General features: G+C 38.8%; 1 protein-coding gene across 9 annotated transcripts in view; it reads left to right on the plus strand.

Annotated features, from left to right (window-relative positions):
- LOC132819809 (LIM domain-binding protein 2) overlaps positions 1–14,440 on the plus strand; it is a 292,986-nt gene that overhangs the window by 181,417 nt on the left and 97,129 nt on the right. For all 9 annotated transcript variants that reach the window (XM_060831638.1, XM_060831677.1, XM_060831683.1 and 6 more), the window contains exon 3: positions 6,110–6,282. In XM_060831638.1, the coding sequence (XP_060687621.1) occupies positions 6,110–6,282 (173 nt within the window). The remainder of the gene's footprint in view (positions 1–6,109; positions 6,283–14,440) is intronic.

Genomic DNA, 14,440 nt, shown 5'->3' on the forward strand with positions numbered 1-14,440 from the left:
ATTAACTACCCTATGGCTGAAGAAATTCCTCCTCGCATGAGTTCTAAAGAGTTGTCCCTTCATTCTGAGGCTGTTCCCTCCTGTCCTAATCTCTGCTACTCATGGAAATTCTTCTGTACTTTCACTCTATTCAGGCCTCTCAGTTTTCTGATAGTTTCAACGAGATCCTCCTTCATCCTTCTAGACACCATTGAGTATAGACCCAGAGCCTTCAACTACACCTCCTATGACAAGCCCTTCATCCATGGGATCATTCTTATGACCTTCCTTTGGATCCTGTCCAAAGCCAACACATCCTTCCTTAGATATCGGGCTCATACAGTATTCTAAGTGCAGTCTGACCAAAGCCTTATACAACCTTGGCAATGCATTTTGCTGTTGTATTTTAGCCCCCTTGAAATCAATGCTGAAGTTACATTTGCCTGCCTAACTGCCAATTAGACCTGCATGTTAACCTGAAGAGAAACTTGAACCAGGGCTCCCAATTCCCTTTGTGCTTCAGATTTCTGAAACCTTTCTGTGTTTAGAAAATTGTCTAAATCTCTATTCTTCCCACCAAAGTACAGAACCTCACAGTTAACAATGTTATCCAACTACATCAACTTTCTGAACCTTCACTTGTGCCTTCTGTCCTTGATCAACCTATCTTTGTATTGTCTTTCCTTATCTCACCCTGTGCCACTCTCTAAGATTGGTTTAGTAATTCCCATCCATCTGATCGCTGGACTAACCTCAGAGGCACCATTGTTCAGACTGGCCTGTTAACAAACTCCACATGCACACATGCACTCTCTCTCTCTCTCAGACACATGCATGCACAGCCACATACAAGTCTATGGGGTGAATTTGTATTTCCAAATACATTCTATTTTGCCCAAAAAAGTTTTGGGATTTACATCTTAATGAACTGAAACCTGCTTTCTAAAAGATGAAAGTCTTAACAATCCAGGTTTGTCCAATATATCACTGTTTGACACGGTAACCTTTTGCTATAAATTCTGTGTCTTATGATCTTATACTCCACAACTATCTGATGAAGGAGCAGCGCTCTGAAAGCTAGTGCTTCCAAATAAACCTGTTGGACTATAACCTGGTGGTGTGTGATTTTTAACTTTGTACACCCCAGTCCAACACCGGCATCTCCAAATCATTCATAATGATGTCTACTAAAAGTGGTTTAACTTCTTATCTGAATATGGGAATGATTGGATTGTTCACTAACTTCTATCCTTCTTCCACATACTAATTAGCTGAAGTATTACAACAAGCTTCTTAATTAGACAAGGTAAAGGAAAAATCCCAACAGTTACGATGTATGTTTGTTTATTTGTTTTAGTATCTACCAGTTGGGGGCTGATTTGCTTAGTTGACTCAAAGATTCAATGTGTGGATCAGATAAACATTAACAGCATGGGGTTAAATCTGGGTCTGATTGAGGTAGACTTGAGGCCTGACTCCTTGCCCTAACTGGAAGAAGGAAAATCACAGCACTTTGCCTCGGTTTGGCAAATACTGACTTGCTTCGTAAAGCAAACCTAAGAAAATTGTTGCTCTCCCAATGCTATAGAGGCCATGTCTTTGCATAGGGCTGTTTGGTTAGATTGTTACAGTTATCAGCGCCTGAAATGAATCTGAATGTCTCATGAGAAACAAAATGTTAAGTATTTACCATTAAAATAAAATTGGCAACACACATCTACTCCTTTTTCTCCTTAATTTTTATGCGTTATGCTTGCATAAACATAAGGCTCCTTTCTAACATCCGGCAGTTTCTGGTGTAACACTGCGTGGAGGAGGTGGAGATGTGAATTTACTGAAAGGTCAAAACCGGACAGCAAGAAACTTCTGAGGTGAAAGTGAGGACTACAGATGCTGGAGATCAGAGTCTAGATTAGAGCGGTGCTGGAAAAACACAGCAGGTCAGGCAACATCCGAGGAGCAGGAAAATTGACGTTTTGGGCAAAAGCCCTTCATCAGGAAATGGCAAATTTCCTGCTCCTCGGATGCTGCCTGACCTGCTGTGCTTTTCTAGCACTGCTCTAATCTAGAGCAAGAAAATTCTTGCCTGGATTTAACTAAGAATAATTGAATTTTTATCATCTTTCTGTTGGGAATAGGTTTTGCTTCTACTGAGCTTTCAGACTTCTAAATATCGAATCATTTGTAGAAGGCAGAATTGTACTCTAACACGACCTCATTGCTCAGCAGGTTCCCCACTCTACCATTACCATCAAGTCTGTGGATTCAGTGAAGAATGCAGGAAGGGTTGCCAGCAGCAGCACCAGGCATACCTACAAATGAGATGTAATCCTGGTGAGGTTCCAAAAGAGCAGAACTACCTGAGTGTCAAACAGCATAAGGAGCAAATGACAGACAGAGCTAAGTGTTTCTATAACTGATGAAGCAGTTCAAAGTTCTACAGTCCTGCTATATCCAGTTGTGAATTGTGGTGAACAATCAAACAACTCACTGGAGGAGGAGGCTCCATAAATATCCCCATCTTCAAAGTTGCGGGAGCCCAACACATCAGTGCATAAGACTGAAGTATTTGCAATATTCTTCAGCCAGAGGTTTCAGCTCAGCCTCTTCCAGAGGTCCTCAGCATCAAAGATTCCAGTCTTCAGCCAATTTGATCCACGCACTCAATGTGATATTAATAAACAGCTGGAGATACTGGATATTGCCAAGGCTATGGGCCCTGACAGCATTCTGGCAACAGTAATGAGGACTTGTGCTTCAGAACTTGCCACTCCCCTAACCAAATTGTTCCATTACAATTAAAATACTCGTTGAAAAATGTGGTGCTGGAAAAGCATAGCTGGTCAGGCAGCATCCAAGGAGCAAAAGAATCAATGTTTCGGACATAAGCATATGCCTGAATCGCTAGGGTATATCTCGTACACAAAAATTCTACCCAGCTAATGACCCCCCTGACAATCCACTCTGAGGGGTAACCTTATAGAGGTTTATAAAATCATGAGGGGCATGGATAGGATAAATAGACAAAGCCTCTTCCTAGATGTGGGAGACTCCAAAATGAGAGGCCATATGTTTAGGGTGAGAAGGGAAAGATGTAAAACAGACTTAAGAGGCAACATTTTCACTCAGAGCTGGTACGTGTATGTAATGAGCTGCCAGAGGAAATGGTGGAGGCTAGTACAATTGCAACATTTAAAAGGCACCTGGATGGGTATATGAATAGGAAGGGTTTGGAGGGATATGGGCCAAGTGCTGGCAGGTGGGACTAGATTGGGTTGGGATATCTGGTCGGCATGGATGTGTTGGACCGAAGGGTCTGTTTCTGTACTGTACATCTCTATGACTCTATGACCCCTCATCCACAAACATCCATTCCCTCCACCACCAATGCTCAGCAGCATTAATGTGTATCATGTACATTTAGCACTGTAGAAATTCACCGAGTCTCCTGAAACAGTACCTGCAAAATTGTGGCTACTGTTATCCAGAAAGGCAAAAGTTGCAGATCCATGGGAATGCCAGCTCTTTAACTCACTGGTCACCATTTTTACTTCAAAATACAACCCCATTCCTTCAGAATGCCAGAGTCACTTGGTTGAAATCCTAGAGCTCTCTACTTTATGGCATTGTGAATCTGCCGACAGCACGTGGACTTCAGCGATGCACAGAGGTAGCTTATCCCCACCCCCTCAAGGGCAATCAGTGATAAACAACACTGATGATTCAGCCAGTAACATCCACATTGTAGTAATGATTTTTTTTAAAATATGTGAAAATATTTTGCCATAGTGCTAATGGTGAAACTGTCAGTTTCACCATTACCTTCTTAAAACTGAGAGAAGCTCCTGGAATCTGCATGTGTACAGTTGAACTTGGAAAATGAGAGGTTGCGGGCATTGATTCTGCAATTTTCCCATGGTGTATGTTGTTAGTATCCCTGTAGTACAAGATCAAAAAGAAATCACTGAACTGACAAGAAACTCACTTTTTCTCCTATTTGTGTCAGTGTAAAATTGCTTTTAAAAGTTGCATTTTGTTGAATGAAATGCAACTTTTTTAGTGATTTACTAATTTTCAAAATTTTTGTGGGAAAAACATACACATCACAACTGAGAGAAACTAGTTTTATACTTATGAAATGGCATATTTCACAATTATGATTAAAGATTGGAGATTTTTAAAAAGTTTTCTGTATGATATTTCAGAGTCTACCTTAATCTCATGTCTGATTGGTCTCTAATAAAATGTAAGTAAAAGTGAAAGATAGTCATTTCATTGATTTTGAAGTTCACTGTCTGTGAGAATCCTTCAGTCTGATTGGCTGTTTTCCTTGCTTGATGGCACCTCTGGTGATGGTTCTCTGGAAATTTCACATTGAAGTTGGTGCCAGATTCAAACTATCAAAGCAAAAGAGGTAATCCATTCCACAGAGGTTGTTATATCTTTGTGGACAGTATCCTTTGACGCCAGCAGCAAATACAATTGATTTATTGCTGACTGCAAAATCTGGATTGGACAACAAAATTCAATATGCCAGTGCTTTAATAGAAAACATTTGGTATATTGATCCACCTGTTTGAGTATATAGCAAGAACAGTTCTACATAGGCTTCCTGCAAAGGCTGACTAAGTCATACTGTGCTATGTTTCATAATTGAATAGTTGAGGATGAAGATCCCAGCAGATGTGAAAAATGCACAGCCTGAAACAAGGAAGAGAGAAGGGGTGGTAAATGATGCGGAGGAGCTGAAACTGAGCCAAGCAGACATAGTAATGCAAGCTGTTTGAAAAGAGGTTTTACACCAAAAGAAATTAGCATTCCTGAAGTCTAGAGGTCAATAGTTAATAGGCAAGAGCTGCCAACTTTATGTAGCCTCATCATTATTCTATAGCAACACAGGCTGACAGGGCAAAGATGATGATCTTGATGGTGAATCATTCTTGGACAAATATGTTGTACACGTCTCTGAATTTGAAAAAAAGAACAAATTTGCGTCTTTTCCAATTTTAATACAGGGGCCTATTGTGTTGATGTGATTACATACATAATGGTCATTCATTGTTAATAGTTATTCACAAGTGTGAAAGACCCATGAGCCATAGATGACCTTTATGACACTTTTGCTGTAAAACATAAGGAATGGTGAAATGTTTCTGGAACACCTTTCATACTGTGAACAATTCAATAGTAATGAACTCCCATCAGAAATAAGAATCAAGCAATATTGACGCACTGTTGTAAAACAGAAGAACATGTTATTCCTAGTCATATCCTCACCTGAGTTGACCCAATTTTACACCTTGCCTAACACAATGTGGGAAAAAGTCTCTTTCTTCCTCTTATATCTGACTTTTATGAAGAATGTTAACACCCAAGACTATGATGGTTGTGAGATTGCTATTGGATAAACCTTTCAGCGAATAGTAGAAATGGGAAACTGTGTGTTTTTAAATAAAAACACAAAGATCTGAAGCATCTAAGCTGGTCTGAAGGCACCTGTGGAGAGGAAATTAAAGTTCATGTTTTGAGTCTGATGTGACTTTGTTGGAACAAGTATCTTTTTAAATACTGGGTCTTAGAAGAATGCTCGAGTAAAAAATGAGGTCTGCAGATGCTGGAGATCACAGCTGCAAATGTGTTGCTGGTCAAAGCACAGCAGGTTAGGCAGCATCTCAGGAATAGAGAATTCGACGTTTCGAGTGAAGGGCTTATGCTCGAAATGTCGAATTCTCTATTCCTGAGATGCTGCCTAACCTGCTGTGCTTTGACCAGCAACACATTTGCAGCTTAGAAGAATGCTCACAACTGTAATAATATTTTAAGGATTCAGATAGGCATGCAACCTGGCATAATATATGACTTTGTCCAAACCCATGTTCAACTTTGTACTGCACGATGAAGGGCAAGCATTATTTTTTTTTCTTAATGCTTTGAAACCAAGGTGACTTTACACAGCTTTCACTGAAAGCTTTTATTTTAATGCAGCCTGGTGTAATATGCCAATGTGACTTGGGCTTTATTTTAAAACACGATTGGTGTATTTTGAAAATCTGTAAACAGCAATGAACACGGGGACTGAGTAATCAATACATATCTCATTCTTTTCTTGTTGTGATTTTATCTTGTACAGCTATTGGAAGAACCCTCATTCCTCGATATTTCAGTACAATCTTTGAGGGGGGAGTGACAGACCTTTACTATGTTCTTAAGCACTCGAAGGAGTCCTACCACAATTCATCCATCACCTTAGACTGTGATCAGTGTACGATGGTCACCCAGCACGGCAAGCCCATGTTTACAAAGGTAAGAGAAAGAAGAAAAATGTGAGGAAGAATTAGGAAAAGCAAATCATTACATTGAGAATGATGAGTTATAAACACATTAAACATTCCAGAATATTATGTGAGATTTGTCATTTCAGGTACTAATGCAGTATGTTGGGAGGTCACACACAATTTACCTTCATCAAGACATTCCATGTCACTGTTCAATGGCAGCAGTAAATTTACAAGATTAACAGAGGTTCCAAATAAGACCCTGATATGGTATTGGAGATTTCTAATTCACCCATAATTAATCAAGTTAGCCAAAAGGATCAATGCATTTCAAATAGAAGCTATATTCACACGAATTGAGTTACTGCATTCTTCTGTGCTAGCTTAAGAACATTGCACTGACTGCTAGCCCCTCCACCAAAGCTGTTCATGCCCCAGATCAAATTGATCATCATTGTGTATTTCCATGAAGTTTACCCATTTTCAGCCTTTTGAAGAGATGCTTTAAAATTAAGCTAGATTTGCAGCACAGTGCCACCAATGACACCCTTTTAAAAGGAAATGACAACTGTACATCATTAAAACATAAGATCCAGTGTAATTATTTTAAGTAATTTTAATTTATTTAAATTGGGGTTACATGCAGAATGACTGGACACTTATTAAAGAGGTGTTTTTGTAGCACACACATTTTCAGTTGTGTTTATAAAACTGCACCTAGTTACAACCATGAAAGGTGTTATTTATTTTTTTATGCAAGAGTCTTTTTTTAAAGAAAGTTAACTTCTAAAACACCGCCGACTGCCTTGGCTCCTGAAAGATTTGAAGTTTATGATATTACCAAATGCGTTTGAGTGGACGCCTGAACCATAACTTCATTTTGGAAAGCTGGCACATATGTAAGAGCAGGTAAAAACAATGACTGCAGATGCTGCAAACCCTTTATTCCTGATGAAGGGCTTTTGCCCGAAACGTCGATTTCGCTGCTCGTTGGATGCTGCCTGAACTGCTGTGCTCTTCCAGCACCACTGATCCAGACATATGTAAGAGCAATTATCCCTCAGAAGATGACTTCAACTTCATGGTAGAAGCACAAGTTAGACCAGGAGAAATAGGAACAGAATAGGCTCTTCAACCCCTCACACCTGCTCTGCCATTCAATAGGATTGCAGCTGATGCAACATCCCTCATGTCCATTTTCTTGCCCTTTCCCACAATCCTTTATTCGTCTATTGACCAATAATCTATGTTTCTCAACTTTAAATATACACATGGACGTTGCCCCTGTAGCTCTCTGTGGCAAGGTGTTTGAAAGACTCAACCCTCTAAGAGAAGAAATTCCTCACTATTTCAGAAATGTTATTGTTTCTAAACAAAACTGATTGAGGAGAGATGTGTTCCCAGTCCTCTGCTCTTCCTGCTGTTTAATAGGTCATGGTGCAATTTGTAAGAAGAGGGGGATGTAGCTGTGGTGGTGGTGGTTGCCTGAGTCCACTTATTTTCTACTTCTTCATGTGGAAAATTCCAGCAATGTTTTGTCTTACATCAAGTATTTTGTCTGCTCTGAGGGGGCTGATACTTGCAAAACAAATTTATATAGAAAAATTAAACCAAAGTCGAGGAAGATGAATAGTGGATTCTTGCACACAGCAAAGTACATGTCTGAAAAAAATATCTACAGTCTATCTGCTCAATTGCAAAATAAATGAATGCTGCTTGATCACTAATTCCTTTAAATATCAATCCAATTCTGCCTTAACATTTTCCACACTTTCTGCTCTGGTTCCAATTTAGAAACTTCATTTCACATGTTCACTACTGTGCATAAATTAATTAAATCTTTTATTCCCTGGGTGCTTTCCTTTTTCAAAGCTAAAGGTGTGCTTCTGGCTCTAGAGTTTGTGGCAACTTTGAATATAGTATTGGGGTTAAAATTTGCTGTTCACTTGTATATCCTGAACACTTGAATGTTATTTCCCCAGAGACTCATTCTCTCCTTTATATCTCAAGTGGTTTAATTAGGTATCACATCATAATATTTTTTAAAATGTCATCTTTCTTTTCTCATGCCTTGATCAATTCTGCCCCCATCCACACAGAGTCATACAGCACAGAAACAGGCCCTTCACCCACCATGTTTATGCCAACCAACAAACACCAACTATATTAATCCCAGTTACCTGCACTTAGTCCATGGACAGCTATACCCTGGCATTTTAAGTAATCATCCAGATGCTTCTTAAAAGTTGCAATTGTACCTGGCTCCACCATCTTCTCAGACAACACGTTCCATATTTAGATTAGATTCCCTACAATATGGAAACAGGCCCTTCAGCCCAACAAGGCCACACTGAACCTCTGAAGAGTAACCCACCCAGACCCACTCCTCTATATTTACCCCTGACTAATGTACCTAACCTACACATCCCTTAACACTATAAGCAATTTAGCATGGCCAATGCACCTGATCCGCACATCTTTGGATTGTGGGAGGAAATTGGAGCACCTGGAGGAAACTCACGTAGGCATGGGGACAACGTACAAATTCCGCACAGTCACCTGAGGCTGGAATTGAGCCCGGGTCCTTGGCGCTTATGAGGCAGCAGTGCTAACCACTGAGCCACCGTGTTGCCCTACTGGTTGAAATTTTTTTTTCAGCTGTCCTCCAGATGATTTACTCCTCTCACCTTAAACTTGTGTCCTCTTGGTCTTAAACATGTCCACCATGGGGGAAAAATTCTCACAGTTTAATCTGTTTTTGCCTCTCATAATTTTGCATACCTCCATCAGAATCTCCCTCAGTGTCCTGTTTTCCTCCAAGGAAAACAAACACAACCTATCCGGTCTCTCCTCATAACTGAGACTTCATCTCAGGCAGCGTCCTGGTGAATCTCTGCACCCTCTCCAGTGCAATCACATCCTTCCATTGGTATGGTAACCAGAACTGCATGTAGTATCCCATTTCTGGCCAAATCAATGTTGAATAAAATTGTAACAAGACTTCCTTGTTTTTACGTTCTATGTACTGGCTAATGAGGTTGAGCATCTCATATGTCTTCCTCACCATCCTGTCTACTTATGCTGACATCTTTTGGGATCTATGGACTTGTATACCAAGGTCCCATTGTTCCTCCTACCATCCATTGTTTACATCCTTCCCTTATTAGATGTCCCAAAATGCATAACCTCATATTTATAGGGATTAAATTCTATCTGCCATTTTTCTGTCCAATTTACCAACAGATAAATATCAGACTATAGTTTGAGAACATCCTATGCACTACCAATAACACAGGTTTTGTGTCATCTGCAGACTTAATAATTAAACTTTGTGAATTCACATCCAAGTCGTTCATGTACATATCAAACAGCAAGTGTTCCAACACTGATCCCTGTGGTACACCACAGGCTTCCAATCAAAGAAAACCTGTAACACCACTCTTTGCCCACTATTTGTAAGCCTATTTTGGATCCATTTTGCCAACTTGCCTTGGATCTCATGGGTTCTTAACTTTTGGACTAGCTTTCCAAGTGGAACCTTGTCAACTGCCAATGTAAACCACATCAACTGCACTATCCTCATCAATATATTTAATTATCTTTTCAAAAAGCTCAAAATTAATCAGGTAGGATCTCTGTCCAACCAATCATTGATGAATCCCTGCCTTTCCAAGTATTGAGTAATTCTTTCATTCAGAATTTATTGCAATAATTTTCCTACCACTGATGTCAAATTAACTGCTCTGTAATTACCTGGCTTATCCCTTCTGCCCTTCTTGAACAAAGGAACTCCATTAACTCTCCTCCAGTCGTCTGGCACCTCATCTGTGGCCAACAAAGTAATAAGTATCTCCACCAAAGCTATAGAAATTTCCTTTCTTGCCTCCCGTAGCAGCCTGGGGTAAGCTTCAACAGGCCCTAGGAACAATCACCTTTATGCATCCAAGGAGCAGGAGAGTCGACGTTTCGGGCATGTGCCCTTCTTTAGGAATCTGCCTGAAACGTTGATTCTCCTGCTCCTTGGATGCTGTCTGACCTGCTGCGCTTTTCCAGCAACACATTTTCAGCTCTGATCTCCAGCATCTGCAGTCCTCACTTTCTCCTACAATCACCTTTATGCCCACTAAAACATTTAATACCTCTTCCTTATTAATCTTAAAATGAACTGGAACCTTACTATCCCAGCTGAAATTTCCAGCTACCATACCTTTCTCCTTTGTGAATACAGATGAAAAATATTAATTTAAGACCTCCCTCATCCTCTGGTTCCATGCTAAGGAAAGTCAGTCAGGTTAGCTAACCACCAAAGCCTAGAGCCAAGAAAAATTGATTATATTCAAAATGTTCAGTATCTATCAACTATAGTTACATGCTATGTAAGTATGCAATACTTTCACATTCAAATTCATACTTTGAACTTGGTACTTTTAAGATACCATACATGGATACTATTTTGTGCTAAGCAGTTAGATTGTGCACCCCACCCATTAAAGCTGATGTAAGGTAAAATTGTGAATTTAAATGATCATTCTTTTAACATTTTTGCAAAACAAAAATTACCATGCTTTCGCATCATTATCAAATACGCCATATTCTGGAAATCAAGAAAGGTTTGGCTTTGTACCTAACAGCATTTGCTTACTAACATGAATTGTGGTGTGAATGTTAGTTGTTTTAAAAAAATATATTGTTTGCAATGTATTCTTTGTAAATTATGAGGTGTTAAACAATACGGAACAGAAGGTGACAAGTTCTTGCTCTGTGTAAGAAAGCTGATTGCAGTGAGGACACAAGCTAGGACATGACTACTTACCTCAGAATCCCTAAAGAGAGGAAAACATATTACCTAACAATTGCTGAAGACTGTGGGTATGGTTATTGCTTAAGCCGATCAGCTAATTCAACATGGTCACTATGTTAAATTCAAGAATTCTTTGGTTTGAGAATGGCTTGGGAGCTATTGCCAAAATGAACTCATCTTCTATTGCACACAATCCAGTTTATCAAATAAATTGTCATTGCCTTTTTGGAAGATAGAAGTCCACGTGATGTTTTTAAAATCTGGTTGCATGCTTAAATTCGGTGTGATTTCTGCGGATTACTTCTCGAGAAACTTGATTTTCCGAAATGCTAGATCATTTAAAACAAATGATGGCTGTTTGAAGAAAAGCTTAAAGGAATGTTGGACATATACATTTAACAAATCAGTCCTTGCAAGAGAGGCAAAATAAGTGCCCCATTGGCATAAATTCCTCCTTTGCTGGGAAAATTGACAGTAAGAATCAGTTTTTGCTGATACTGTAAGTAACAATTTTAGTCAATCTTTATTAAAAAGATAATTTTTTAAGGAACGGAATTTTCAGATTTTTTGGCATTAAAGGCACTCCTGTTGTATGTTTAAATTATTGATGCCTTTCCTCTCTATATCTTTAGGTGAAAAACTGTACTATCTAAATTATTTATCATTCCTACTTAAAACACTGTAGTACCAAGCGGCACTTGCCAAGTCAATTGAAATTGGTTGTGTGCCTCTCGCTGTGGAGTACATGATGTGTGGAACTGATTTTCACAAGTATAGGAAGTGTTGTTTCCACTTATCAGTTGATGAACTGTGTTTATGAATTATGCTTTAGTTACAAACTGAGAAAGTAAAAACTAGTGATTGGAACAATTCACACCAGATAATTAGTTCAGTATAATAATCACTACTTCATTTTTAAAATAATGTTTGCAAGGCTCCTCCTGTCAAACCATGCACCAAAACATTTCAGTAGATTGCTTGCCAAAGCCATCACTCAAATTTTAACAGTGTCTTTGGGACCTGTGTAAATTTGTTTGCTATTTCTAACACATATTCCCTCACTGAAACATTTCACAATGATGTACAAGTTGATTGGGAAAATCTCAATGAATAAAAGCATTTGTTCATGGGACATGAGTAACACTGACAATGCCAAAGTTTATTGCACTCAATAATTACCCTTGAAAAGGTGATAATAGGCACCATTACAATCCAATAAGGCAAAGGTGTAAGAAAGGACTAATGTATGATAGGTAGGGCGATACTGGGTTTTGACCCAGTGATGATGAAGGAACATCAATACATTTCTAAGCTAAGGTGTTATGTGAAGTCTTGGCGTTCCCATACATCTGTTGCCCTTCCCGTTCCACAAGGGTTTTGTAGGTAAATTAATCCACAGTTTGAATGGGTTTCAGTTCACAGTTTAGTAGTCTTGAGTCTTGTCGCAAATAAGGATTTCACCTTTTTTCACAAGTTAATATGTATGACAACATGCCTTGAGTGTTACAATCTTGTGTTACAATACTATTCCTTTCTTCTTTCCTGCATTACTAGAGTTGAGTCACGGTTTATAATGCTGGAGAAATGCAAAATGATAGTGAAGAGAATCCTCACATTTAGCAAAGGACAGCCAGCAGACAGCTCAAACCGAGCTGCTCTCAAAAATCTGCTGAGAGCCAATGAAGCTGGATTCTTTAGAGGGTTGGACAATCAAAAACAGTTGTCAGTCCACTATGGGGAGACTTTTATGTACACACTTTATGCCAGATTTCATTCTTTAATTTTATTACATTTAAAGTTATTGAAATCAGAGATAAAAACAATTTAAATTTAAGCTTCCCTATTAGGAATGTGAATAAAGATGCCGTCCAGAGCAGAATCAAGTTATAAAGATTAGAAGATCCCTGCTTTGAGGTCCTATCTGTTTGAAAGTAACTGTTTTAGTTGTGGTGAGAGATTTGCTTCAAATCCGTGAAACAAAAAGTTCCCATGTCCAATTCTCACGACTGGAAAATGTGCATAATGTATATTGCATGTACTCAAGTATTAGTAGATTTTTTTGACTGATTTTTAAGGTTAAATTTATGGGGTCGACTATTACATGGATACTACTTTTGAGTGGCTGAAATTCATGCGCATCAAAATTCACACTGTATCATTAGCAGAACCTCAATTGATCTCTAAGCGAATAAAGAAATAAAATGAATTATGGTAATTCTGAAGACCCGGAGCGGAGCAGGATGACTGGCAAACTGGAAAGCCAGAGCTGAGCACAATGGCTGACACACTAACTCATAAATATTGATTTGTTATCTGTGAAGAACTAGGATCAACTTTTACATGAGATATATGGAAAATCCCAGATTTTTTGGCCAAAAATAGGAGGTTGACTTTTTCATGAGATTGACTATTACTTGAGTATATATGGTGTATATACACACAGAACAGAATCTGACACGGCTGTGAGCATGTACATAGCCAAGTAGTTTGCTAATATTCTGCATTCACAGATAGGGAGTGGTCAGTGACATGAGGTACTGAGAGTAGTTAGTTGTTTGTGGAATTATATACCAGAAGGAGTCAGCCTCTTCAGGGAGGGAAGGTTGAACAGCTGCAAAATTAAATCCATTGAACCCTAATTGTTAAGTTCTTTACTTCAAAAGGGAAAAAAAAATGAAGGAGTCAAATTAGAGCAGTGTCCTTACTTACCTGGTAGCCCTGCTTGAATCTAGCCCAGCTTGATGAGAAATGAGTCTTCCAAATAAGAAGTTCCTATGTGGAATGGATTCAAGAACCGTCCCACTACATTTCTCAGATATTCTTAACCTAAGTGTAAAACTGTTCCTGATTAACATGAAATTGGGAATCACAGAAACCCCACCAAGTTTTATAATATGGATCTGAAATTATCAATTAGTGTACTAGGTGGACATTCTTAAGTTTGAAACCAAGGGAGCATATTGAATCAAAGCAGAGGGAGATTTATTTTGCATTTGAAAGTACTTTGAACAATGCATAAGTATGTGACAATACTTAATACCTGAAGTAAGAATATATTTCCATTGTTGAGCATAACTTCTATCAAAAAATAATGTTTTCGTAGTAAGTGTTAAAAACTGAGATTTTTAAATGAAAAACTGTCAAGTTTTCTCGTGCCATGTAGTAAAGGCATGTGATGTGCTGAATGCTTGAGAGACTCTTTCTTGTTGATCCTCTAGAGACCATCTGTGCTGGGAGCATTGATTATAACGCGTCTGCTGGAATTACATCTTTCTGGTTGCCATGCCAACTAATCAGCTGGCTCCTGTTGCCATGGCAATAAAATGTCACAGCTCAGAGAACCGTAACAGAAATTGAACAAAACAGCAAATGTTTTCTTAATTGC

Source organism: Hemiscyllium ocellatum, chromosome 1, assembly GCF_020745735.1.
Source record: "Hemiscyllium ocellatum isolate sHemOce1 chromosome 1, sHemOce1.pat.X.cur, whole genome shotgun sequence".
Taxonomy (NCBI): domain Eukaryota; kingdom Metazoa; phylum Chordata; class Chondrichthyes; order Orectolobiformes; family Hemiscylliidae; genus Hemiscyllium; species Hemiscyllium ocellatum.